The sequence below is a fragment of the Corvus kubaryi genome, unplaced genomic scaffold, assembly GCF_017639235.1.
Source record: "Corvus kubaryi isolate FWS band 111438036 unplaced genomic scaffold, C.kubaryi_AGA036_p1.0 37308, whole genome shotgun sequence".
Classification (NCBI taxonomy): Eukaryota; Metazoa; Chordata; class Aves; order Passeriformes; family Corvidae; genus Corvus; species Corvus kubaryi.
Genome location: NW_024581096.1, coordinates 107,537 through 134,840, shown reverse-complemented (window position 1 = coordinate 134,840; position 27,304 = coordinate 107,537). Strand labels below are relative to the sequence as shown.

General features: G+C 56.0%; 1 protein-coding gene across 4 annotated transcripts; it reads left to right on the top strand.

The window, feature by feature from the left end:
- The first annotated feature begins 79 nt into the window (after window positions 1-79).
- On the top strand, window positions 80-27,304 carry MAPK4 (mitogen-activated protein kinase 4). 4 transcript variants are annotated; one of them, XM_042028162.1, is made up of 7 exons: window positions 80-883; window positions 7,506-8,911; window positions 17,343-17,487; window positions 22,158-22,319; window positions 24,117-24,318; window positions 26,086-26,769; window positions 27,130-27,304. In XM_042028162.1, the coding sequence occupies exons 2-7, from the start codon at window positions 8,366-8,368 to the stop codon at window positions 27,140-27,142; spliced, it is 1,752 nt and encodes a 583-aa protein (XP_041884096.1). In that variant the 5' UTR covers window positions 80-883; window positions 7,506-8,365; the 3' UTR covers window positions 27,143-27,304. The 4 variants fall into 4 exon arrangements, with proteins under 4 accessions (XP_041884096.1, XP_041884098.1, XP_041884099.1 ...); XM_042028164.1 differs by lacking the exon at window positions 80-883 and having other exon boundaries at window positions 6,459-7,611; window positions 8,187-8,911; XM_042028165.1 differs by lacking the exon at window positions 80-883 and having other exon boundaries at window positions 6,459-7,805; window positions 8,187-8,911.

The following is a 27,304-nucleotide window of genomic DNA, read 5'->3' as shown; positions in this document are numbered from 1 at the left end:
GGAGAGGGACTGGGGCTGACCAGAGAGAGGGACTGGGGCTGACCAGGCAGTGGGACTGAGCTACAGGTGCAGCAGGCTGCTGGGCTGCCCAGCTGTGGTGGGTGCGTGGCACGGGTGGGTGCCCCCAGGACGGAGCTGTGCTCTCCCAGCGCGGTGCCGTGCCAGGGGACGGCGGGAGGCTGTGGGGCGGCGCTGCTGGCCCTGGGCAGACGGGCTCGGCCGTGTTTGTTCAGGCACTGTCTGGTCGCTGTCTGGCTGCAGACAGCCCAGCCCAGAGCAGTTTCACGTGCTGGGTCCCTCTGGGAAACGAGGCCTGTCCCCACGTCTGGGCTCTGCTTGGCCACTCGCAGCCCCTCCACGGCTGACTGACCAGGGCCAGCTGCCTGCTCAGGGACAGATGGGTGGCTTTCCCACACTGCCTAAAGCCCCCGTGAGTGTCAGCAAGTTCTCCTTTGTTTTCTGTTCTTTCTGTGAACTAATGAGCGTTGTCTGATTTTTCTTTCTCCTTTTATTTTTTTTTTTTCTGGGTGTAATTTGGCCTGCCCACAATTGCCCTAGCTGTTAAGGAGGAGAATTCCTGTTTTCCCGAGTGAGATTTGGGCACTGGAGGTGGCTTTGCAGTGCTGGGTGATGCTGCTCTGCTTGTTTTGAGTGCATGGGAAAACTCTGTGTTTTACTGCTGGTCACGGCAGGGCTTTGGGGTCATTTTCTGCTGTTTCTCTTTGGTTTGCCTTTCCCCTCCGGCTTCTCCCACAGGCTCATGCAAGATTTTGCCCTCCTCCTGTGGCAGTGCTGCTTGATGCCTTCTGGCTTTTAGCTGGTGGCACATCTGCTCATCGTGTTGATGAGTTTCTGCCCGGCTCCTGGCATCAAAGACATCTCGGTAAGAAGTATTTTCAGAGGCACAGGAACATGATCTGCCCCCGAGCGGGTTGCATGGCTGTTGTTTGGCACAGCCGGGTGGTCAGGGGAGGGGAGACAGCCCAGGAAAACAGGCTTTGGGGAAAGCAGGCACCTGGTGTGCCTTGCAGCTGCAGCTCTGGCGAGGCTGGGGGGATGAAATCGATGGTCACAAGCCTGGAGTGTCACTGCTTTGAGTGGCAGTCTGTGTCTCCTTGCTGTAACCAGCTCTGGCGTGAGAGGGGCTGGTTCTGCCCCGGGGGTCGCTGTGCCGGTGGGGATCAGCGGGAGCTTCCCCAGGCGGGTCCCAGCCTTGCTGGCGAGTGCAGGGCTGGGGAGGGTCTCGGGGCTACCAGGGTGGGGTGTCCCCGGTGGAGGCCCCAGGCAGAGGACACACAGCACAGGAGCATCCCTTGTTCTCCAGCGCCCTTCAGAGAGGAGCAGTTTTCTGGCTGTGTTCAGCAGGTTTGGGGAGCCTGGAGGTGTTCCAAAGGCCCCCGGATGTGGCATTTGGGGCCGCGGCATGGTGCTGCTAGGTTAACGTTTGGGCTCGGTGATCTTAGAGGCCTTTTCCGACCTGTTTGTGATTCTGTGAGCGGCTTCTGCTGAGGTCGGGCTGGTTCTGTTGGGGTGGGTTCCTGCCCCGTGATTTCCCTGTTTCCCTGGCATCTCCCATGCCACATCAGGTGTCCCCATGTACCGCTGCTGCCAGGGCCGAGCACAGCCCGTCCGTGCTGGGGTGTGAGGGTCACAGAGGGGTGGGACGGGAGCCCCCGGCCCCGTGACAGACACCTGGAGCTCCTGGGCGAGGCAGGAGGGTGCAGAGCAGGGAACCAGGCCCTGTGGTGCGTGGCCTGAGCTGCAGCAGGGAGGGAGGAGGCTGCTTGCCAGGAGGGGAGCAGAGCTGTGCCTCCACCCGCACTCATCTCCGAGCAGCCGCGTCCCCAGGGCTCTCTGTGGGATGCTCTGCAGAGCTGAGCGCCAGGAGCCGTGTTTATTGATGGGCAGGGGTTATTAAATTTCGGCCTCGGAGCAGTCGCTGGCGTGGGAGCAGAGAGCAACAGGAGCCTTGTCCCTTGTTTCCTGCTGCTTCGGTAACTCCGGCTCTGTGGCTGAAGCCTGGAGAGATTTCCTGAAGACAGGCGGGTCTTTAGCGAGTCTGAAGGTGCCGCGGGGGCAGTGGGACAGGGATAAAGGGTGTCTGAGAGGCTTCTGCTGTGGGGAGAGCAATGCTGGGGTGAAGAGAAGCAAGGAAGAAGTGAATCTCGTCGTGCTCCTGCCAGAGCTGCCCAATACGAGGTGCAGTGGCCTGTGGGGTCCGGCCCCGTAGAAGGAGTGCAAGCTGTTACCCCGCTCTAATTAGCACCCGTGGTGCGCTGTTAGTGACAGACATCCTGCTCAGACTCCTGAGCTTTAGTGAATTCATCCAGCTAGAGAGGTCACTGCCCCTCGGAGCGGGCTTGGTGACAGGGAACAGCTCACTGAGGCGTCACCCTGGGGCTCGTGCTGGGACGTGCTGGGATCTCGCTGGGATATGGCAGCAGAGAGGTCCCGTGAGGGCACCCTGAGCCCCTGTGAGGGCACCCAGAGCCCCCTTGAGCCTTCAGAGGAGCGCGGGGAGCAGAAAGGTCAGTGCAAATCCCAGCAGCATCACCAGGGCAAACAATTCCCTTGCGCAGAGGAGTGTGGGAGAGAGAGAGAACGGGAGAATGAAAGGAAAGTTCTCAATTCTTCCCTCATCTTTGTGTTTCGTGGCACTAGGGGTACCAATTATAAGATCTCTGTGTCTGCGCAGAGGCAGCTGCTGCAGCTGCCCCTGGTGAAAAAGCGAGTGAGAGGTAAATTGAGGCTGTAAAATACAGTCAGTGTTCGTCAGGAGGGAATATCTCTACATTTCCTGCACTATTCCTCAATGCAGAGTGGGTTTTTTGGAATTTGGTGGCTTAAGTCTCTGTATAAGCACCCACGTCCTCTTCTGGTCACCTCCCCGTGTCCATCTGTTCCTGGGTGGCTGCAGGGCAGGCTGGTGGCACCACGGGGGCTCCTGACCCTTCGCTCAGGCCCTGGTGCAGGTCTGAGTGATGGCTTTGACACACATTTATTAACTTGAGGGGATTCATGGTCTGCACCGCAGGAGAGCCATCGGTGGGTGCCTTCTGGAAGGACCCAAAACTTCCCTACCTCTCTGAACCAGGATAGCAAGTGGCAGAGGGGAAGGCAATAAAGTTAGCACTCAGATCCCTTAAAGCTGGTGTCCGTTTGTTTTCCGGGCTTCCAGCACCCAGCAAAGCCCTCTGTCGAGCACACAAGCGGCAGGCTGGGGTGCCTCCACCAAAATAAACAAGTCAGGTGGATTTTCCCTGCACACAAATTCTGCTACCCTGGCGCCCTGCCCGCTGCAGGACCTGCTGGCTGTGTTCTGCTGCCGCTTTTTCTGGAGCTCCCACTGAATTTGGCTCCTTAAGTGGGTGTCAGATCCTGGCCTCATCATCCTGAGCAGCCGCTGGGGCTCTGGTCTGTAGGTCTGTAAAAGCTGACCGCGTTTTCCATCCTTCGCAGCCGCGTGCCGTCGCTGCTGCGTTTATGGGCGCCGCTGAAATAGCACTTGTTCATTACAACAGCCGTGGAGAGCCACGGAGAGGGGAGAAGCTGGGACCGATGATGCCAGGCTGGCACCCAGGCACTCCCCTCGGTTCCCTGCAGCCCGTGGCAGCAGCAGCACACTGGAGCAGCCGGGGTTGTTCCCCCGCAGCAGCGCCCGGACCCCAGAGCAGAACTGCGGCTGTGGGCACACTGCGTGGGGCTCCTTGGGGCTGCTGGTGGACTGTCAGGAGAGAGGTGCGGTTTGGAGAATGGAGAAGGCAGGAAAAATTACCTGGAAGGCTGGTCAGCCTGGTCCGCTGGGTCTGCTGTTGTCACAGGTGGAGGAAGCAGAGGTAAGAGTGTCAGTCACTGAGTCACAGAATGGTTTGGGTGGGAAGGGAGTTTAGGGGCATCTCATTCCACCCCTGCCACGGGCAGGGACACCTTCCACTATCCCAGGTTGCTCCAAGCCCTGTCCACCCTGGCCTTGGACACTGCCAGGGATCCAGGGGCAGCCACAGCTGCTCTGGGCACCCTGGGCCAGGGCCTGCCCACCCTCCCAGACAGCAGTTCCTTCCCAATATCCCATCCAGCCCTGCCCTCTGGCACTGGGAAGCCATTCCCTGGCTCCTGTCCCTCCATGCCTTGTCCCCAGTCCCTCTGCAGCTCTCCTGGAGCCCCTTCAGGCCCTGCCAGGGGCTCTGAGCTCTCCCTGGAGCCTTCTCTTGTGCAGCTGAACACCCCCAGCTGTCCCAGGCTGGCTGCAGAGCAGAGGGGCTCCAGCCCTGGAGCATCTCGGTGGCCTCCTCTGGACTGGCTGCAGCAGCTCCAGGTCCTTGTGCTGTTGTTCCCCAGGGCTGGGGCAGCTCTGCAGGTGGGGTCTCCCCTGAGCGGGGCAGAGGGGCAGAATCCCCCCGTGACCTGCCTCTCCCCCACTCCTGTGGGACCCTGTTGTCTGCTGGTCCCTTGGCCGTGGAACATCTCCCTGTCTTTGCCAGCAGCTTTTCCCTGGATGTTCAGTGAGAGAGAGGCAGCCACGGGAGTCAGGACAGGGGCGTGACGTGCTGGGCTCCAGGGCCGTCCTTTTAGGGTGGTTCTGCCTCAGCCCCTCTAATTGCAGCAGCTGCAGCAGGGCCATCGCTCAGCTGGGCAGTGAGACAGCGCCAGGAGCACCACACAGACCATTGCCTTGCTTCTGAGAAAAAATAGGGCTCTTCCTTCCCCTTTTTTCCCCTCATGAGCTGCATTTTCCCTTTCAGTGCTTCTGGAGCTCTACTAATTATTAATAATTAGGCTGACGAGGCAAAGCTTGGTTTCTTTCCATTGCGTCTAGAGTAAGCCAAGACACTTGGCGTGGGATCTTGCGCTGGATCCCACCCACCCCTACCTGGGCTCAGCAGTCCCCTGGAATTTGGCTCATGGAATCACGGGAGGGTTTGGGTTGCAGGGACCTTAAGGACCGTCCAGCTCCACCCCTTGCCGTGGGCAGGGACACCCCCATGAGACCAGAGTGCCAGAGGGCTGGGCATCGTGGTGCTGCTGGGTGGGGGGCTGGGGGGAGGTACAGAGACCGGTCTCAAAGCCAGCATGGCACCATGTGGAAGCATGTTGACCCAAACCCTGCTTCACAGAGTTCCCTTTGCCAGTAGGAAATTTTGGGAGGGTTTTTTTGTTTGTTTTTTTTTTTTCTTGTCAGACATCCAGGAGACCTGTGCAGAGACTGAGGTCTCCAGCTCAGGCTTAGGAAGCTCAGGTGATCCCCCACAAGTGGGAAAGCCCCAGTCCTGCTGCGGCCCCCTGGTTGCTCAGCAGGTCCCAGGCTGCCCTTGAGCCTTCCTGTGGTGCTCGGAGCCCCCAGCAGCTCCCGGAGGTTTGAGCAACACGTGCTCCCTTTCCACAGTCTCGCAGCTGGGTTACCCCGCTCGGGGACCTTCCTGCACGGGGTGCTCTTTCCTTGCAGAGCCTCAGGATTTATTTCCCTCCCTTTTCCCCTTCTCCCCTTGTTCCCATCTGGTTTTGTCCCCCTGGTTTCACTGTGGACCGAGGCACCTCTCTGGCCGTGCCTGCCCTGCTTTCCCGATGGCACGAGCAGCTTTCTCTGTTCAGTCCTTGCGTGCAGAAGCCAGCATTAGATAATTGCTGGATTGAAAAGAGGCTGTAATTATTTTTGCTTCCCGACTGGAGGAGCAGGCAGTGCTTGCCAAACGGCTCGGTAGCTGCTGGCAGATGCTCCTCAGAGGGTATCCCTGCCCTGCCTACATCCTCCTGCCGTCAGATGCTCCGTATGTCTACATTTTAACTGTGAACCAGCTCCCTCTTCAAATCGCTGCTCCCTGCTGCCCCGGAGCGTTGTGTTTCTCATCCACCTTCGGCAGTGGGTGATTGCTCAGCATTTAATATTTTCCCTGGTATTTCGTCATTCCTGGTAACTTCTGCCGGGGGGCATGAAGGTCCCACCAGAGGGGCTTGGGGAGCGCAGAGCACCGGACCAGGTTAATGGAGCAGCGCTGGTTGTTGAGGGCTGGGACAGAGGCATCATTCTGGCACGAAGAACAGAACGGGAGCAGATCCACGGTTATTCTATTTTATTCTGTTTTATTTTCCTCCTCTGAGCAGCGCTGGGACCAGCTGCTGACCTGGGACCTCCCTGTGCAAGGTCACGGCCCCTGTGCTGCTGGGTGGTCCCTGCAGGTCCCCCTGGGCTCGGAAGGACCCTCAGGGGGTGGCACGGGGCATTGGTCGGCACAAGGGCGAGGATGGGGTGCAAGATGAGGCGTCAGGGGGTGATTGGGAGCGGGAGAGGTGTCCTTGCTCCGCTGAGATCCATAAACAGCTGTAGGGAGACGTGGTGGGTTGGAAACCTTGAGCCGATCATCTGGAAGAAAAAAGCCCAGCTGTTTCCTCGTGCTCCAGGCCTTTTGTTCCATTCTGTTTCCAAGTGAAGTATTTGCAGGTAAAAAACACCGTGGAAAACTTGCAGTGCTTTGGGGATCTTGGACTGTGTTTTCCCAGCTGAAACAGCCCCTGGCCACCCCTGCGTGGGCACCTGCCATCGGAAAATGACATTTTGTCAGGAATATCTCCCAAACACTGGGATCCTCTGGCTGAATCCACACCCTCACCCCCAACAGATGTTGGTATTTGCCCGTTGTGCCTCTGCCATCAGGGGCTGGGGGTCTGCCGGGGGTCTGCCGTGGTGCCAGCGGGTTCCTCTGGTGCTTGTCTTTCCTTTAAACGCCACTGCACCTTGAAGAGAGACTCCTGCACTGCTCAGGGGAGTGCATTGGCACAGCCAAAAGGCAGAGAGGCTCTGGGCTACGGAGTCATGCTCCAGAGGTGCCTCGGCTCGTGTTGGGTCTGCATTAACCAGTTACGGCTTCTTAATGCCGTAGCAGGTGAGAAAACAAATCTTATATCCTTCATATATAAGTATATTTATGTATATTTACCTGCTCTAATTTCAGACAGGAGCAGGGATGGCATCCCCGGGCTGCTGCCAACATTTGCTGTGGGACCCTGAGTTCAGGGGGTGTCACATCCTCACAGACAGTTTGGAAAAAAAATGGCCTTTTTCTGCAAAAATCGCCTCGTTGGCCTGAGCAATTTTGGTTGTTACCAAGCTGAAAAGCTCCTAGGCCCTCTCAGCTGCTCGGCAGGGAGTGTTTTTACCCTTGTTTCGGGTTTGTACCCTCGTTCTGTGGTATTTTTGCCACATGGTTCACGTGGGCAGTCGCGGACGCGACACGCTGTTCAGCCTTTGCAAATCGCTCCATAACGTTCTCAAGCAAATTAAAAAAAAAAAAAAAGGCAGCAAAGGGGAAAGGAAGAGTTACAGTTCTCTGTGTCTTACAAATGGAAAAGGGGAAATTAGGCAGCTGAAAAATGCTGGTAATGCTGTGTGCATTGGGAGGGGATAACTAATGGTCCTCCGAAAGGTCGCGGTTTTGCTCACGGTTCATTGTCAGCGAGCTGTTACGTGGGCAGAGCACGGGTATCTAATGGATCCCTCTCTTCTCTTCCAGGAGTGAGGCTGGACCTGCTGGGGTGACGGGGCTGTGCAGCGCGGGGAGCTCCCCGGGACGCTGTAACCATCAGACAGCACTCGGATCCGCCAGGGAAAGGCACACGGTGGGAAGGAACTGCAGACGTGGAAACTCTCTGCGCTGAAGGCAGCCGGAAAACTGAGTTTTGGCCTGCAAAACACCTGCTGCTGTTGGGCTCTATGTGTGCTGGTGGGGAGGATGGGGCCTGCCCGTGCCAAAAAAGGAGCATCGGGAAGGGCGAAGCTCTGCTGACCGCTGGCAAGCCCAGCCGGTGCCTGGGTGCGCCTCGCTGGTGGGGAAAACACTGTCAGGATTTATGGGCAGGGAGGGTTTGGGGCAGTGCAGAGCCATGGGGCTGCTCTGGGCTCTGCCCCGCGGCAGGGCCAGCTGGCTGCCCCAGCGCTGAGACACCAGGGACACGGGGCTGTGCCACCGGCCCCGCGCTTCGGCATTGCCTCCAGGGTACCGGCGAAGGGAAGCGAGGCAGGGGCCAAGAAATGTAGCAGTGCTGATTTTTTAGTCTCGAGGAAAAGGACCTTTCTGCTTTGCTCGAGATCTCTGGGCTGGCTGTGTTTCTCTGCGCTGCTTGGAAAGTCTCTTGATTTCTCAGAACAATTTATTTCTTTGTGTGTGTGTGTGTGTGTGTGTGTATGTCCTCAGATTGATTTTCACCCCGTGTCGTCTTGAAGTGATGGGTTCAGAGCGAGAGCCCTCCCCAGGCATCTGTCAGTAATAATGAGGGGCTTGACTTCCACCTACGTTTTTGACCTGGAGGCCCTGGGACTCTCCTGGCTTTTCGAGTGACGGAGGAGAAGCAGCAGCAAGAGCCGGCGCGCGCGATGGCGGAGAAGTGCGACTGCATCGCCAGCATGTACGGCTACGACCTGGGCTGTCGCTTCGTGAACTTCCGCCCGCTGGGCTTCGGGGCCAACGGGCTGGTGCTGTCAGCCCTGGACAGCCGCAACTGCCGCAAGGTGGCCGTGAAGAAGCTGACGCTGGGCGACGCGCGCAGCATGAAGCACGCCTTCCGCGAGATCAAGATCATCCGCCGCCTTGACCACGAGAACATCGTCAAGGTCTACGAGGTGCTGGGCCCCAAGGGCGCCAACCTCCGCGGGGACTTCTTCAAGTTCAACATGGTGTACATCGTGCAGGAGTACATGGAGACGGACCTGGCGCGGCTGCTGGAGCAGGGCAAGCTGGCCGAGGAGCACGCCAAGCTCTTCATGTACCAGCTGCTGCGCGGGCTCAAGTACATCCACTCGGCCAACGTCCTGCACCGCGACCTCAAGCCGGCCAACATCTTCATCAGCACGGAGGACCTGGTGCTGAAGATCGGCGACTTCGGCCTGGCCAGGATCGTGGACCAGCACTACTCGCACAAGGTAGGCAGTGCCGGGCTGGCCGGCACAGGGAGGCGTCGAACATTTGTACGGCGATGTGGTTGGGCCACGCTGGATCTTCTTGGGGGAACTGGACCTTGAGCCCCCGCTGGGGTGACCGCTGCTGGTGACCGCTCTGCCCCAGGCTATTCCGTTCCATTCATGGAATCGTAGTTTGGGTGGGCAGGGACCTTTAAAGCTCATTCAGTCCAACCCCCCAGCACCAAGCAGGGACACCTAGGGACACCTTCCCCTAGATGGGGTTGCTCAGAGCCCTGTCCAGCCTGGCCTTCCGTGTTTTCTGGGCATAGCCCACGCACTGAGCTCTGCCAGAGTCCTGGGGCTCTGCAGTGCTGCAAAGCTGCAGAGAGAGCACAGGAAGGGTTTGAGGGCCCTTCAGCTGCCTTTCACTGCCTTACATGGTGTGTATTATACATGGTCAGGTGTTTCATTCTGTCTCAGCAGTGGGCTGTGGGGAGGCGTGTGTTTGCTTGCTGTACTCAAATGACTGAGCTCTGTGTTCCTCGCTCCGCTGCTGTTACAAAGCACAAGCAGCACGTGGAGAGGGGACCTGGCATGTCCACACCTGCTCTGCCAGGCTTTGTCCTCACTTCGGTGCCAGCCGGCTTCTTAAAAACCCAGTTTTGTTTGAATTACATTCATTTAACATAGGGGGAGAGGGGTGGGTCTTTGAGACTCAGTCAAGTCTTTTCATCTGAGGTCAAGATCCAAATAACAAGTGAAATTCTTGGCCGCTTGGTACTTAGTGTATCATAAAGCAGCAATAATGTGAGTGACCGGGGCAGCCTGCTGTGTTGACAGCGGGCAGGCAGCATGGGAGGCCGGGATAATGGCTGAGAAGACTCTGTGACACGCAGTCCTGATGCTAATGGATCTTGAACAGAGCTGCAGATGTATAATGCCGGTTGCCTTCCAGGCGGGAGCTCTTGAGCACTGGAGGAACGTGGCGGAGGCTCCGTCAGCCCGTGGGTCCACGTGTTCTGGGAGAAAGCAGTCACTGCATGGTCTGCAGCTGGCCCCTGGTTAGAGCTACTGTTTGGTGTTGTGAGATGAGATGAAATCTGTTCTCCTGAGCTGGGTGTGTCCGCGGTGAGGTTGGGGTCCCCCATGGATCTGTTGTTGTGCCTGTGCCGAGGCTTAAACGCGCTTTGCGTTTACCAGTGGGTTCCTGCCCCTTGCTCCCTGAAGGGAGGCATGGAAGGGCAGGCAGCAGAGGACGGCAAAAAGACAATTTCATGATCCCGAGCAGATCTGTTCTGGATGCGAGTCGGGGCTGCGGGGAGAAATAGAGCCTGGGGAAAAGGAGTACGGTTGCAGGGGACATCAGGGAGCAGGGCACAGGGTCGCTGTCACTCTGCCTGCCCTCCCTGTGTTCCCTTCCTGACTCCTTATTTATGGCCCCACTCAGGAGGAGGCTCCTGGCTTTTCAGATGGATGGTTTGTTTGTTTGAAGTCAGGTAATTCCCAGAGAAAACCCCTGCAAACAAGGCAGGCTACGTGAATGCAGAAAGTCTCTGATTTAGGGAACATCGTGTTGTCAAGGACTGTGGGATCAGGGTAGGAGTTACCTGTTCGTGTCTGCTGCAGAGTTATTGTTATTTCTGAGTAATTCTCTGTAGCCTCAGTAATGGCCAGTGCAGTGGAAGGAGCTGTCAAGGGCTGCAGCTTCGTGTTGGTGTTTAACTCTGCCAGATGCCATTGCATGAGCATCCTCCAATTCCTCACGGGGTGGGAGGCTGGAGCATCAGTGCAAAAAAACCCATCCAAGTGTGCAGAGAAAGCTGGATACTGCTCCCGAGCAGAGCTGAAAATAGCAGAAAATGCCAGTTATTGGTGACTCCTGGCAGTGGGCAGGACTGTGTTTGCCAGAGCTGGGTGCCGGGCCCTGCAGGGGCAGAGGGACAACAGGAGGGCTCGGGTGGGGTGTGGGTCAGTCCTGCCTCTGAGGTCTAAGGTGACTCAGAGAAATCAATTCCTTCCCGTACTTCGCGCCCAAGCCCCGCTCTCCTCCAAGGCTCGCACGGATTTCCGAGCTCCGTGGCCGTGCTCGGGCAGGAGGCAGCAGCAGGAGGGAGAGCAGCGGAGCATCGCCCGTCTGAGGCTGCTGGGCCTCCACCCCAGGGCCACCCGGGCAGAGTAGGGATCCTCACAGCCCAGCCCGTGGTGCTGCCAGCCCAAGAGCAGATGAAATCCTGCATGATTCATTGCCCAAAGACCCCGCAGACCCAACCCTCTGAGGGCAGTGCGGAGCTGCACCTCTATCGCAGTGGTTTCCTGCGAGCCTCTGAGGCTCATCCGAAGCATGTGCGTTTTTCTTCTGTTGGCATGTTTTGTATCTGCAATATGCTTACGCTAATGGCTGGGCTCTGCTGACACAAAAGATTGCAGGTTGTGTGGTGTTACCGGTCCCAAAGGTCACATCGCGTCTGACCTGATGCTTCTCAAAGCCCAGACCATCCTGCTGAGTGTTAAAATGGCAGGTAGGAACCATGCTAGATTGTGAGCACAATTGTAAACACAGCTTAGAACACACACACCACCTAAATAATAGCCCTTGCCTGGCAAGGTGTCTCGTTTGTGTGACTTTCAGCAGGCAAACGTTGAATTAGGATAGCAGGGTGGGAAGGGGAGAGCTTCCCAGCTCTGGGAGACACTGAGCTGGGATAACGGGGTGGGAGGGGGAGAGCTCCCAGCTCTGGGAGACGCTGAACTGGGATAACAGGGTGGGAAGGGGAGAGCTCCCAGCTCTGGGAGACTCTGAACTGGGATGATGGGGTGGGAAGGGGAGAGCTCCCAGCTCTGGGAGATGCTGAACTGGGATGATGGGATGGGAAGAGGAGAGCTGCCTGGCTCTGGGATATGCTGAACTGGGATGATGGGATGGGAAGGGGAGAGCTGCCTGGCTCTGGGATATGCTGAACTGGGATGATGGGGTGGGAAGAGGAGAGCTGCCTGGCTCTGGGATGTGCTGAACTGGGATGATGGGATGGGAAGGGGAGAGCTACTCGGCTCTGGCATATGCTGAACTGGGATGATGGGATGGGAAAGGGAGAGCTGCCTGGCTCTGAGAAATGCCCTGAAGCACAGTGAGGAGCCGGCCTCCCCCAGTCGAAGCAGAGCGGCTTTGGCTGTTTCCTGCAGCACTCGGCTGTTGTTGCTGCTCAAATACCTTTCTCCATGTGGTAAGAGCAGCACAGGGACATCTCTTTGAAACTTCTCCACAGCAAACAAAATTAATTTCCAGCTGCCAAAGTCACATCCAGAGCTCGGTCTGCACCTTCACTGGCTGCTCAGACCTGACAAATTTTAGCCCTGTCTCAGATACATGAGTTTCTAAGCTCAAGCACTTACAGACATCTCTAGGGCACAGAGTGCCAGGTGCAGCAGGAGAGGCCCCTCGGGAGATGATCCTGTGCATCCACGTCTCTCTCTCATCCCATCTCTTCCCCAAAGCTCTCACCATCCAGCTGTGCAGGCTCCTTTCTTTTCCATCTCACTGCTCGTCATCCCTGGGCGTTTATCCCTCCAGAACATCTCCACATTATCGCCTTTCTCCTCGGCCGCTGCTGCCTGTGGTTTGAACACTTCACACCTTGGTGCCCAAATGGTGAGCAAAGGCCGGTTGGAGGTGAGGAGAAGAGCATTCCCAGCCTCCAGGAGATTCCTGTCCTCATGCAGGACAGGCAAAGCTGAGCTCTTCCTGCTCCATAACCCTTCATCCCCGTGGTGATTGCAGGATTCCCCGCTGGAATGCTCTGCCATGGCCCCTCTGTCCGCAGCCCCCATGGTCCAGTGACTGCCTGGAGGCTCCCTGGGCCTCAGATGGATGCTGCCCATCCATCTGTCCATCAGTCCATCCGTCCATCCATCCATCCATCCATCCCCACTCTCGTGCCCTAATAAACACCCTTGGCTCCAAATGAGAGTCCAGATCCGTCTGCGCCAGGTTTGGGAGGGAAGAGGGTGTAAAGGCGGGGTGCTGTCCTGCCCTGAGCACCCTCAGCTTGTGGCAGAGCAGGGAGACAGCAAAGTCCAGCATTAAAAACTGGCATAAACACCAACCAGCAGATGTCTAGACTTTAAAATAATGAATGTTCTGGAGGGCAGACCCGTCCCTGGCTGTGCATCCTGTGTGGCGTGTCGCGTGCCGCAGCGCTGGGCAGAGCGTGGGGTGGTCCTGTCTGGGAAGGACGGGAGATTCCCGCTGGTGGGGACACAGAGACTTGCGATTGCCTTCCCTCGGGTGACCAGGCCTTGAACAGAACCTTCCTTACCCTCCCTGGGCTGCACAAGATTGTCTCTTCTGGGGGCTCTGCCTGGTGCTCCAGAGCACCTGGGGACATCTGCTGATGGGTTCCCAGGGGACCTGCTCTCCCTTTGCCTGTTGGCAGCATTCCTTACACAACTAACTGGCAGAAATTCCGCGCCACGGAGGTGTATCGGCCCTTCGAGGGGGAGTTCCTGTGGCGAACACTTTGCAGACCGTCTTCAAAGCTTTGAAGTCCTCCTTTAGCTTTGTACTTGCTGTTCAGTGCAAACATAATCGCTTCCAGTCCATCCAGTAAGTAACAAAATTCCCGGATGGGTTGTGGCGAGGAGGTGTTCAGAGGAGGTGAGGGTGTGGGGCGTTGCTCTGTGCTCCTCTGGAGGGGACCACCCAGCACGTCCAGCCCTTGGGCAGCAGCCCATGGCCCGTGCAGCCGGTGCTGAGCCTCCCTGCTGTGACCCCGACGCGTCTGTTCTCCGGCTCTGCCCTCCAGAGAGGCACGTCATGGTCTGTGCTCCTGAAATAAACGCGCCCTGTCATCCCAAAACGAGAGCGCGTCACGTTGCTGGAGCCCTGCGCGACAGCCGTGCCGTTGTCCTCCTGTGGAGCCACGTTCCTGCCAGCCCGGCATCGTCCACGGCCCCTCCCAGAACTGCCCTGCCTGCATTTCCAACAAACAAGGTTAAAAACCCTGCTGTGAGGAGGCAGAAGCTTGCTGCTGCTCCGGGATTATTCCAAAAGCTTGGGCTTGTTGCTATTTTGAGCCCCCCATCTGCAGCAGGAGCTGATCCGGCTCCCACGGGTGAAGCAGCAGAAGTCCCAATGGTGGCTGTGGATGGGGGCGTGGATACACAGGCTGTGCTTGGATCCTGACGGATTTCCAGCGTGTGAGCCCCTGCTCTGCACCTCTGCGGCTTTTTCACGGCAGAAAGAAGGGTTCTGCTGTGAAACACTCCTGGGGGAAGCCTTGGGCTGTGGCGTGGGGGGCTGCAGTAGGTGGGATCCTGAATTCCCATGTCCCCATGATCCCTCCAGCCCCGAGGACGAGCTCCGGGCTTGGATGGTGGTTGTCTGGAGCAGCAGCAGGTCTGGTGCTCCCCATGTGCTGCCATGCTGTGCCAGGTTCCCATGGGATGCAGGTTCAGCGTGCTGTCACCAGGGTGACACCAGGATGCAGCAGCACCTGCCCCAAATTGCTTCTCCTTCTGGTATTGCGAGCAAAACACAAGATACGTGCTGTGTAGAGATGAGAAAAAACATTCCTTTTTCTTCGCTTTCCAGTTGCCTTGCTGTGCTGCTTGGTACGACTTGATGCTTGTCCTACCTGTAGTGAATTCATCACCTCTGTAGATCGCCTGAGCTGTTGCCGTACACACGGGAGGAGGAGAAGCAGGAAAAGGATACTTTTTTTGAAAAGTAGCATTTTGAAATTTGCAAGGGAGAAAAACAGAAGTAGTATGGAAGGGCTTAGACTTGAAGCTGTTTTTCAACTAACTCCGTTGTTTTTTAAAGAGATTCTGGTGGTCCTCCAGTGCAGAAGGGGCTGTGCTGAATCCACAGAACATTGTCACACGGATGTTCCATGTTAGTTGGCACTAATTAATACGCTTCCGCTCTTTCTGTCTGGTTGGGTCTGGGTAAGTGGTGCAGTCCTTGTGCTGGAGCCCTGCCTTGCTGAGGTGGTGGCCAGGGGTGCTGGGGCTCCCCACCCTGGCACCACAGCTGTGGGTGGGTCCTCATCCCGGGGCTGTGGCAGTGGCTCCGTCATCCCGGATCCCAAAGCTGTTTCTCCCCAGAACGTGCCATCCCACGGGACTGCAGTTTCTGTCTCCGGGTGGCAGGACAGGAGCTCAGGTATTTGCTAGAGGTAGGGATCTAGCCCCTGTTTTCAGCCGTGGGAAGGTGTCGGGGATGTGTCAGGGACTGGAATGCCGTGCTGCCCACTAGAGGACCTCGAGCCAGGTCGGAAAAGTCTTGATTTCCAAACCGCCCATCAGTCCTTCCCTGTATTGTCCCCCTGAAGAAAGGGGAGGGATAACGCGGAGCCCAGCTGTGGAATGCCCTGGGAAGCAGTGATGGGATGGAGAGCAGCTGCAGGTTCCTGCTCTCTGTGGCTCCCTCCTGGCCGTGGTGCTGGGGGCTCCGAGGTTTTCCGGCAGATGGAAGCAGGGAGGTAACAGTCAGGCACGGGGAGATGGGCAGCAGAAGTGCTGCTAATTAATTACCACCAGAGCCGCGCACGGCAGCAGAGAGGTTGAAGATGTGTCCGCTTGGTGAGTTTTGACAGGGAGTTTTCCCCAGGACATGAGACGTGCCTGGGGAGGGAAATGCTTGGCTTGTTGTGACTTTCAGATGTTTGCAGTGTATTGCTCATGCGTTTTGCGTGGCGCACACACCCCTTGGAGGACTCACATCCGTCTTGCTGTCAGCAAGGAGAAACATAGGAACGGTGTTAAATCCATAAGGAGGGTGGCATTCCTTTCCTGGGAGAGGGAAGAAATTGCTCCAGCTGAGAATTGCCCTGGATTACTACTCTCAGAGTTCATTTCTGTGGGATTCTCCAATAAACACCAGCATCTCCATTGTTGGGAATAATTGCAGTGGCTGAGAAGTGGTGGTTTGATCCGATAATGCCTGGGGGCTTTTGTGCTGGTTCTGATTGAGCAGCATTAGCAAAAAATGTAACAGCATTAAATGAAATTTCTCAGCTAATCAGTCTCCATTACAACTTATCATGAGAAGGCCAAAATTAAAACATTCTTTTAAAAGCAAGCCCTTTATGATTAAAAGCTTGATGACTCGCACATTTGGGAGTTGGCGCAGAAAGCTGCACTGGGGGAAGAGGAGCGTGATCAGCCTTGTGGTGTTTGTGGTGGTGCACTGCTCTCGTGTTTAGGTGGAGAGATGCATCCTACAGCATCCCGGGAAGCGCTGTGTAGCACAGCTCCAGTTCTGCTGCAGTCTGTGGAACTAAATCAGTAGGGATGGAGTTTTTAACTCAGCTTTCATGTGGACTGTGTTCATGCTGTCTTTGCATTTTGACATTCTCCAAATGCTTCATGGCATTTAAATGCAATTCAGCTTTATAATTTAATTTTGTTTTGCCTCTCCTGCTGCACTGCAATCCACCTCCTTCTGCTAATGTGTTATATTTAATGTAGAAAAGGCCGCTTATGAATATTCCAGTGTCATCCCTGTGGGATAACCACCCATGCCCAGCCCCTGCGTGGCACTGAGGGGTGCTGGGCCATCCCTTGCCGTGCCAGGGTTATTTGCAGGCTGGGACACAGCCTTGGTTCCAGCCAGAGCTGCTGAGCGCTTGGCACTGGGGGTGAATCTCCCGGGTGAGCTCAGGAACAGGAGGCGATGTCCAGAGACGATGGCCTTTGTCCCGTGGATGCTGCCCAGAGCTTCTCGTGTAGAACCAGGTCAAGCACCCAAAATGACCGTCCTCGATGTGAGCAGAGCAGGACTGAGGATGAGGAGCTGCCCCTCTCCAGCCAGCTGCTGGCAGCCATGCCAGAGCCCAGCTGCGGGTGGCAAGGAGGGGAGGTGATTTATTAGGCAAGGCTCAGGCTCAGTGCAGAATAAACAGGGTTTCCCGTCTCTGGGCCAGCCAGGTACTGCCCAGAAGGGCTTTCCCACTTATCCCACGGCATCTTGTTTTCAGGAGTCCTGGCTGAGAGCCCTTGGAAGTTCTGTTCCCCATACAGGCTTTCCTTCCACCTGCACTGGTGATCCTCCCTTTTGTTCTTCTGGACACTGTCTCGGATGAGGGGGGATTGGGATTTGTGGGGTACATCCAAGTCCTCCAGAGGCGACCTGGAATGGCTCAGGCGGGTGTAATGTGCCAATCCGTGCTACTGAAGCCATCTGTCCCTTGCAGAAGATGCTGCAGTGCCATGGTGACAAACAGCGAGTGGGTGCTTTGCCTCGAGGAGCACTGGGGTGCCTCTGCCCGCACTGGTGTTTGTCAGGTCCCTGCAGGGCAGGCAGCCCCAGCCCGCCATGGGGGCTGCCCAGGCGTGGGGGGCAGGGTTTCCTGCAGGGGCCGGCCGTGGGGCCGCAGTGAGGAGTGACCAGGGACGGGTGGAGGAGCTCTGCTGCACGCTCTCCCTCCTGACCCCCCTCTCTCTGCCCTTTCAGGGTTACCTGTCTGAGGGCTTGGTGACGAAGTGGTACCGCTCCCCCCGGCTCCTGCTCTCGCCCAACAACTACACCAAAGCCATCGACATGTGGGCAGCAGGCTGCATCCTGGCTGAGATGCTGACCGGAAGGATGCTCTTCGCCGGTAGGTTTCTGTCTCCTGTTGGTTCCTTTTTTCCCCTCCCTCCCTCCTTGCTGCCCAGTTCCGAGGCTTTCCAGCACAGCAGAGGGAATTCCGCTCTCCCTGCCAGCTTTGTAGCAGTGCTACAGAGATCCTGTGAGACACCAGAGCTGCTTCCAGAACAGACTTCACTTGTGCAGCCTCTGCTGTCAGACCTCGGTTGGTGCAAACTCCCATCAGGAGTGGAAAATAGTTTTCACTCAGCCCTCCTGTGCTTGCCTGGGAAGGACACGTGGTGGCCTGGGTGTGATGGCACCCGTGGGTGTCCGAGGCTGTGCACCCCTACCAAGCCTTGCCGGGCAGGGACGGTCTGCTGACAAAAGAAGAACCTCAGGGAACAAATCTTGACGGAACAACAAAACCCTTTTCGGTTTCCATGTTTCCAACAGGAAATAAGAGCCTTTTGTTGGGAGGAAGGATGCTAGAATCAATCACAGGGTGGAGTGTAAGGACAGGAGATAATGATGCCATGTTCCAGGAGGTTTGTACTCTGTGCCGTGGATTTGAATCATGATGGGTGTCTTCAAGCTATTTCTTTTGTCTGAGGGAAGACATTTGAATGCCACCACCCATTTTTAGGGTTTGCCTGCAGGCACAAATTGCAGCAATAAAGGTGAAGAGCAAGAAAAGAAGACAACAAAAGCACAGCAAGGAGTACATGGTTACCAATGCAGCGTTTGAAGCTCAGCTCTGATGTTCCTGAGAAGCAAATATGTATTTAATAGAGTCCCAAAAACGCTGTGTCAGGAGCAGAGCTGTGCTCCCCGAGCTGGGACACAGAGCCGTTCTTTCAGGGACGAGGCAGCTGCTCTCTGCCTGTTGAAGGAGCTGTTCCCCTTCCTGCCCGAGGTCTGCGGCTGAGCTCCTGCTCGGCTGTGTCTCCGTCGCCTGTGGGTGCTCTGAATGACGAGGTTTAACGCGTTTTGTGAGCAGCTGTTCACAGAGCTGTGTAAATAAATAATCAGACCCATTAATAATGGAGGAGGACGTTTCCTTCACAGATATTTCAGCACCGCAGAGCTCCACAGACTTGGTTCCAGCTGCTCTGCTGCTCCCTCCCCACTCCTGCTTGCAGCTTCCATATTTCTTTTGTGAAAGCTTAGAAGTAAGCAGGCAGTATCATTCTGAAGAGATCACTGAAACTGCCTCCCCATTCTTTCCTTCTTTTTGTCCTCAGTTTCACCAAAACTTTCAAGTCCAGGGATTTCAGCTTTGAAAATCATGCATTTAACCTGTCTGCTCCTGATGTTTCCTTAGGATGTGTTCCAGGAGCGGGGACATCCCCAGGTGCCCCTTGTCCCTGCAGGGCATTGTTTGGTCCTGCTGGGAGCCTCTGCAATCTCTGTCCTCCTGTACTTACCCCTCGCCTCAAACAGCAAAACAAGAGTTGCGTGTCGAGGTCCTCCACCAGCCATCCCAGAACAGCACCCAGGCATTCCTGGCTTTTCAAACTGGGCTTGGCCCCTCTCTCAGCCCCAGCCTGGGGTTTTGCTTTGCTTTTTGTGGGTGTAAGTAATGTTGGCTGACACCACTGAGGTATCCTGGGTGGTCCTTTAAGTTCATTTTGTGGTAAGGCAGAGGCAAAAGTAGCCCCGGGATGGGATTCGTCTGTCTGGTCTGTGCTGTCTGCCTCAGAGGAGATTGACCTTGCCTTAAAAATGTTGATGGCTCCAGTGAAGCTCGTTAAGAGCATCTGGAGACCAGGCCAACACTCCCATGCTGGTGTTCCACGTGGCTGCAGGTGAGATCAGTCCTGTCCTGCAGCCTGGGGGAGACGCCCCGGAGCAGCCATCCCGGAACCTCCCCAGGCTGGTTCCTGAGAGCCCACAGCAGGTGGGATTTGGCACACTGAGGGCTGGGCTCAGCCAGGCACCTGTGTGAGCATCGCTTCTTGTCTGCCTTCCAGCCCAGTGAAATCACTTAACAGCTCCCCAGGTGCTGGCAGGGTGCTTGGTTAGTGGGTGGGGATCAAAACCAGGCTCAGAATATCGACTCTGTGTTGGTTGCTTTGAAATTACATCATTGTCATGGGAGCTTCTGCCCCCTGCCCCGTGTTCCAAGCGGAGCCAGTGCAGGAGCCTGGCAGCAGGAGGGATGCCCGTGGTGCCTTTCATCTGCTGCTGTCCAGAGAGGAGGAGAATAAAGCCCAGCCCCTCAGAGCAGCTAAAACTCGCAAACACCTGCACAGCAACATGGATTCACCTTTGCTGTCGCTCCTCTCCTCTTTGCTGGGAGAAGGGGTTTACCCCCAGCCAGCTGCAGCCTCTGTCCCTGCAGGATGAGAGTTTCAGAGAGCCCTGGGTCACCAGCAGCAGTGTGGTTCAGAGAAAGCTGCAAACCTGCAGTGAGTGCCTTGCCCTGGATAAATGGTTCCCTGAGCGTGCGTCAGCGGCGCAATTTAAATCGAGTGCTTAGCATAAATCAATATAATTAACTCGGCAGTCTATGGGGTGCTTAAGCAACGCAGGTAAATTAAGGCGATTGGTTATTAGGAGCAGATGTCACTCAGCTTCCATTCTCCCACACGAATTTTTGCATGTCCAGCAGAAAGGGACCCCAGCCCCTCCCAGAGGCCCCTTCCCTGGATGCTGCGGTGGTAGGAGCAGTTTGGGTTTGGCAGAGCCCTGGGAGGACACAGCAAACCTGGCTGTCCCAGGGCTGACAGGAGTGCAGCCCATCTTCAGCAGCTCCAATCGGGTCTGCAGGCCCTTGGAGAGCTCCCCAGCACTGGCAGCACAGAAAACAGGGAAGAGTGTCCGTAGCTGAGCAGCTACAGCTCTCTGCAGTGTCTCTTCCACCAAAAGCAGTGTCAGTGGCAGCAGGAGTGAATGGGAAGAAAGGAGTAAAAAGGAGGAAAGATTTGTCCTCGCAGATCTCCACGGGGTTCACCGGTGGGGCTGTGCCTGTGACCAAGAGCTAGGAGGTGGTTTTTCTCGTGGGTTCAGGGCTTGCTCCCAGTGCTTGGGTGCTTCACTGGGACTTGGCTGCAAGCCTGGAGAAGGTTCTCTTGTCCAAGACAAGATGCAGAGCTCCTCGTTCTGTCCTTGAGTAACAACAGCTTGCTGCATTTATCCTGTCTGTGGTTCATGTTTTCCTTTCCAGCAGCTAATACTTCCAGAAAAAGGTCCCTGGGAACTACATAAATAGGGGATAATAGAATAGAATCCGGTTTCTTGAGAGCCATAATTCAAGGCTTCCAGCATTGCATTAGCAGCTTCTTTGTGTGGCTAAAAATGGTGTCTTTTGGCTGCCAGGTGTCTTCAGGGAGCAGTGGCTGGGGCTGCACGGAGGGAAAAGCCACAAAGCCTTTGTGGCTTTTGTCACCCTGTAATTTTGATCACAGCTTGGGAATTAGCCTGACTAACAAGGTGTTCGTTCCCTAACAGAGATCTTTAGTTTCCCCCAGAGTCACGCTGTGAATCTCTAAATGACCTAAAATTAGTTCTTCTGCAGGGAAGTGAATTAATTTGCCCGCGATTGATATGGGAAGGGCATCCCTCCCTTGGTCTTTTTTGCTTTTGCTATTGCTTTATCTTCTCCCAGGGCACTGATCTGAGTGGACGTGTGTGGCAGTGGTGACCAGCTGGGCTCATGTCAGCGCTGTCTGGGGTTGTGTGAGTTCACTGCCATGTCACTGAGCTCTGCCGTGTGGGCTGAAAGTGGCCATGACTGAATGGAACCAAAATCTGCTAGAGTGGCGAGCCCAGGATGGGAGGAGACGGTTTCCCAGCATCGATGATGGGACCCACCCTTGTCCCAGGGGGTTGTGTTGGGGGTCAGCTCCGTGGGTGTGAGTCTGGAAAACTCCTGCCGACCCACAGGGAGCTCTGGGCTGTGGAGGGCAGCCCCTGTAAGATGCCAGGGACCTCCACAGGAACGGGGTTGCCTCAGGGCAAGTGGTCTCCTGTGGGTTGGCCTCCCTGCGCTCCCTGCTGATTGATCAGAAGTGCAACCTCAGTAAATGAGGTTGTCTCTTGTTATTGTGGGTCAGACGGGCACTGCTTGCCATTGAAGCAACCTGAAATCCGTGGCTGGGACAGCAGGCACTTGGTAGCCCGAAAATCCCCGTTGTTTTGCCTGCCCCGGGCCGCTCCCTGCCTCAGTGGCGAGTCCTGCCCCTAATGACAGAGTATTGCTGACCGGCCCTGCTGGCCCACAGAGATCAGCGGCGCGACTCGCGTTCCTGCCAGGCTGCCCGTGCGCTGGCCGGAGGCTGGGCACCAGCCCCGAGCTCTTGGTCACAGCCAGTGGAGTGCTGAAGGACGGGGTTAGCGCTCACTGACGAGGCGCTCCGCTCCACGGGCGCCGCTGCTCCCCTCCTCTCGCTGACGGGCAGCCAGTCCCGAGCGGGGCTTTGGGGATGCGGGAATAAATAGGTCCTGAAAGGAAAGGATTAAAAGCGTGTAATGGCACACAGGAGTTGTGGGGATTGTCACCAGCAGAGCCATGCCCTGGTGCCCAGCAGCCGGTGGGAGCCGGTCAGAAAACGCCTTTCCCGTTGGGAGAACGCAGAGCTTGGACACCTGCATTCCTTTAGAGATGGAGCTCGGGCACTCCTGGAGCTGGTAATACCCCGCAGCCGCCCCAATTCAACTTCTGTGCCTCATCTCACTGCCTGTCTTCTTCCCATCCAGGGGGCCACGAGCTGGAGCAGATGCAGCTGATTCTGGAGACAATCCCCGTTATCCACCAGGAGGACAAAGAGGAGCTGCTGAAGGTGATGCCCATGTTCATCAACAGCACGTGGGAAGTGCGGAAGCCGCTGCGCAAGCTGCTGCCCGAGGTGGACAGCGAAGGTACCGTGGTGGCCACTGGCTCGGCAGCGTCCTCCCGGGGCTCCTCCCGGCTGCTGTGTCTTCAGAGCTTTCCTTGGAGTGTCACAGGAGCTGTCCTGCAGGGCCAAGGGCACCAGCGCTGCAGAAGGGGGTTCAGGTCCCGGGGGGCCGCAGCGGGTGGTCCCAGCTGTGGCTCCCACGTCCCCACTGCTGCCACCTGTCCCCGGGCCCAGCTCGCTGTCCTGCCACAGGACAGCACTCTCGATGCTGTAGCTTGCTCCCAGGTAGCTCTAGGGGTGAAATACTCTTCCAAGGCACCTTGAAGGCACATCCCTGGCTTCCCACGCCTCTCCTCGAGCTGCGAGCGAGGGTTCGGCCCAGAGGTTCTCCTCAAGCCCCGTTTGTTTTCCCGCCGTGCCTCTGCCATGGGCACAATTGTGTAGTACCGCAGGACACAGGCTTTTCCCTCACAAGCACCCAGACCCCATGAGGTGGCTGTTACAGGCAGGAACACTGACCAGGTGCTCTCCTGAGCTCCTTCTGAGGGTCAGACTGGACCTGGCCGCCTGCCTTTGGGAAGATGTCAAGACCAGGCTCAGCTGACGTGTGCTGGTGTAACTCTTCCCTATAAGACGTCCTGTGGTCCTGGCGACACGATATCCATCAGCCTGGGGTGCCCAGGGACCGCGTCAGCCTCCAGCAAGCAGGAACAGATTTATTCCCTGCCATTACTGCAGGAAGAAAGGTCACCCTTGCTCTTTGCATAATTCATTGTCGTTTTCCTGCCTCTCTGACCCGTAGTACATCGTAATACATAACCTGTCGTGCGTTGTTCCGCCACGCTCCGTGCCCGCCGTCAGTGACCTCGTGAGGCTATTGATTCCTTCCTGCTTAATTAGTCCGAGCGATGAGGTGATCTCGCGGGAGACAGTCAGAAATTGGGTAATGTTTAAGCACAGAGGCAGCACGTGTGGCCGTGCTCCTGCTGAGGGCTCCTGTCCCTGCAGACGCTGCCCCTGTCACGCAGTTACACCTTCGGTGGTGATGTTCCGAAGGTGCGGAATGGAGCCGTATCCGAGGAAAGGCACATATTTATTTTTATTGCCTGAACTCAAAGAGACTTGCCCAGGAAAGAATCAACGGGATAAGCAACAGCTTCAGTGACAGGATTTTACCTTTTCACATAACCTCGGCAAAAGGAGTCATCAAAGCAATCACAGCAAACCCCCCGCGTTTAGATTTAATTGCGCTTAAGTTTCCTGTCATCATAGGAAGAGTTCATGCACCACAGTCTTTCTGAAATAATTCTAGCCACTCAGAGTTCTTCAAATATTAATGGGTAAAATAATTTCGTAGCCCTGGTCACGCCGAAGGCTTTTAAACATTGCAGTAAATCTAGTCCACTTCAGTTGGGCTCAAGAGGTGAAAGCGGTTGTCTGAAATGCCGCGTGCTTGACGAATGGATCTGAGAGCGTGGGGTCAAATCCCAGCACCACCCAAAGGTCTTTCTGGGGTGAGATTTCAGCATCCTGCTGGGGGCCGTAGCACTGGGTGTGAAACGCACTTCCCCTGCTGTGCTAGAAGAGGTGACACCTGGGGGCTGCAGGATTGCTCTCGTGCAAGCTCACGGCTCCCGTGAGGGCTACAGGGGATGCAGCAGGGGCTACCGTGCCTGGTTTAGGTCCACCTGGGGCATGACCTTTAACTCATTCCTTACTTGGAGGGGATTTGTCATGGGGGCTCCACGAGACCCGTCGTGGCAAGGAAGCTGTTACTGCCTGTGAGGAATTAGTGAGCTTGTTTGTCTCTGCTCCGCAGCTATTGATTTTCTGGAGAAAATACTGACATTTAACCCCGTGGATCGTTTAACGGCCGAGATGGGCCTGCAGCACCCTTACATGAGCCCGTACTCCTGCCCCGAGGACGAGCCTGTGTCTCAGCACCCGTTCCGGATCGAGGACGAGATTGATGATATCCTGCTGATGGAAGCTAACCAGAGCCAGATGTCCAACTGGGACAGGTACAGAACCAGGGCTGGGCTGGAGAGCAGGTACTGGCTTAAATGCTTTAGGCAGAACTGGACTGGTAAGCCTCTGACGTGCTGTTGCCTGGGTTCCATCACACGTGTTCCAGACCCATGAGGAACACCTGCTTTTCCCTCTTTATACCATGTTGCAATTCCAGCCCAAGCTGGCGCCTCACTGAAGCCGACCAGAGGCTCACTGTGGATTTCCACAGGGGCTGGAAGCCAAGCCTGCACATCCTGGTCGCTGAGCACCTTTCTGCTCGTGGTTTTATTCACAGCCCGTGTTGTCTTCAGTTGAGTTTAAGTGGCTCTGTGGCCCTTCCATCTGCCCTCTGTCCCTATAATACAGGTTACAAAATACTATCATTCTGGTACCTTTTGGGGACAGGGCCTGATGTGGAGTGTTACATTCATCACTTCTCAAGGTGCGTAAGCCCCCGAGGCCATGGATCTGGGCGCCTTGTAAAAAATCCTGCATTGTGTTGACATTTAAATGGGTTGCTGAAAGGCGTACTGGAAGTTTAGAATGGATCACAGCCTTGAGCTGAGGTCTCTCACGTCCTAGGTGATTACCCCAGTTGCTGCGCCAGTCCCACAGCTGGGGCAGGTAGAACAAAAGAAGAAGCAGCTAAGAATTAACTGGGTTCAGTTTTCTGTAGAGCTCCTTCCAGCTGAGGGGGATGAGCTGGCTGAGGATGTATGCAGCATTGTTCCTCTCTGCATGGCAGTTAAATCCCCGTGCCTTCCTAATCCACTAGACTTCACTAGCATTGAAAAAATTACCTAAAAAAACCCCTTGCCTTCACTGTCATCAGTCTCTCTGCCTGAGTGAACAAGTGTCAGGGGGGAGCCAGGTCAGTCAGGTGAAGAGGAAGGCTGGAAGCAGGATGTCTGTCTTCAGTGTATCCCCACAGTTCCAGCATCCCTGCCAGCTGCAGCCCCCAAAGCAGCAAATCAGTTGCTGGAGGTCGCCTTGCCACCTTCTCCACAGTCAGCTTGCTTGGTGTGACACAAGCAGCTGAGGCTGAGGCTGTCCTACCTCCCAGCTGGGGACATGTGGTACAGGGCTGTAGATTCTGCAGCACCAGCCAAGTGTTTGCGGACAAGAGATGATTTTGGCTGTGCTGTGGGACACCTGAAGAACAATCTGCTGTTGTGACAGAGCCCCAGTCCCTGGGATAACATTTCTTTTAAAGGCAGCTCAGTTCGGAGCCAGTAAATCAGATGTCAGGCCGTGGCTAGGAATGGGTGTTGTCAGGTAATTGTGAGTAAGGGAGTTCAGCTGGCTCGAGAAGTTACCACTCAGCAAGGTGACCCTTCAGGAATGCTCTTGGTCCTGGATATCAGGGTAAAGTGGTGATGTCCAGTCTCAGTGGGGTTTAAGTTCATCTCTTTCACTGTTCTGTCCCCAGCTCACGCTGTGGTACCCGTCTGTGGGCTGGGGACAGATTGGTTATTAATGTTGTTAATCACGTTTCACTCCCGAGCGGCGGGGAGGGGATGCATGGACATCTAAAGGACGGGGCCAGTGGGTTTGGTTGTTGGGCTGTTATTCCTGCTTCTGGTCCCGTCGCAGGCTCTTGGTAAACTACTCACCCCAATATTTTAACACACAAGGTGGTTGTCTCTGCTATCAGTAAGACGCTAGAAGCAGAGCAGCAGCAGCAGGCCAAGCCAGCAGCAGTGTGTGTGCTGGTTTGGGCACTGCTGCCCCCGGCAAAGCCGTGCTCCCTGTGTCTGACAGCAGCGTGTCTTTGGCAGGTACCACATCAGCCTCTCCTCTGACCTGGACTGGAGACACGACAAGCACCACGACATGGACGAGGTCCAGCGGGACCCCCGCGCGGGCTCTGAGTCTACCGCCGAGGAAGCACAGGTTGACCCACGGAAATACTCACAGAGCAGCTCAGAGAGGTTCTTGGAGCTGTCCCACTCATCCATGGACCGAGTATTTGATGCCGATTGTGGGAAATCGTGTGATTACAAAGTGGGGTCGCCTTCCTACTTGGACAAATTGCTGTGGAGGGACAGTAAGCCCCACCACTACTCTGAGCCCAAGCTAATCCTAGATTTATCCCACTGGAAACGGGCCACCATAGCGCCCGCAGCTGAGCTGTCGCTGGAAGAGGAACCCTCCAACCTCTTCCTGGAGATTGCTCAGTGGGTGAAGAGCACGCAGGTGGGGCTGGAGTGTCCCAGCGCTCTGCCGGAGATCCAGGAGCGGAGCCTGCCCTCCTCTCCGCGCCATCTGCACAAGGAACCCGCCGAGGTGAACAGTGAGACCGACCCCGAGTTTGACCTGGACGTCTTCATCTCCAGGGCGCTGAAACTTTGCACAAAACCCGAGGATCTTCCAGACAACAAGCTCAACGAGATCAACGGGGCCTGCATCTCCGAGCACCCCGGGGACATGGTTCAGGCAGAGGTGTACCAGAAGGAGCGGTGGTGAGGAACCCACACCGGGAAGCCCCGCTGCGCCTCCCTCTTCCTCTGGGATGGCGCGGCCGCTGCCCGGGGCTGAGCGGCTGCCGACCGTCACTGAGCATCCGTTTTTAACACTGTACCAAATGCCTTTTCCAGGAAAGGCAAGCACAAGCCACATGCCCCTTTTGATGCCTTAGAAGTGCTTCTGAGGGGATCAGGAGGTGTGAATGAAATACTGAGTTTCTTATACTGCCTTAACAATCTTGCCTTGCGATCTCTGGGACCTGTTTGAAACTTAAATGTACGAGGGGAAAAATGACAGTACATGGTAGGTTTACAAACAGTAGTCAAATCAACTTCTTTTCCTTTCTTTTTCTATAGCAACTTGAGATGACAAAGACAAAATCGGCATTTTCAGTATGGTCAGGTACCCTCCTGGTTGGACAGGTTCCCAAAACGCCGAACTTTGAGCTCCTCTGAGGCACCTGTGTGAGTACAGGTGTGGAATAAAGTGATGCCAGCCATCGGTCAGCAGCGAATGGAACTAGAGGTAGAG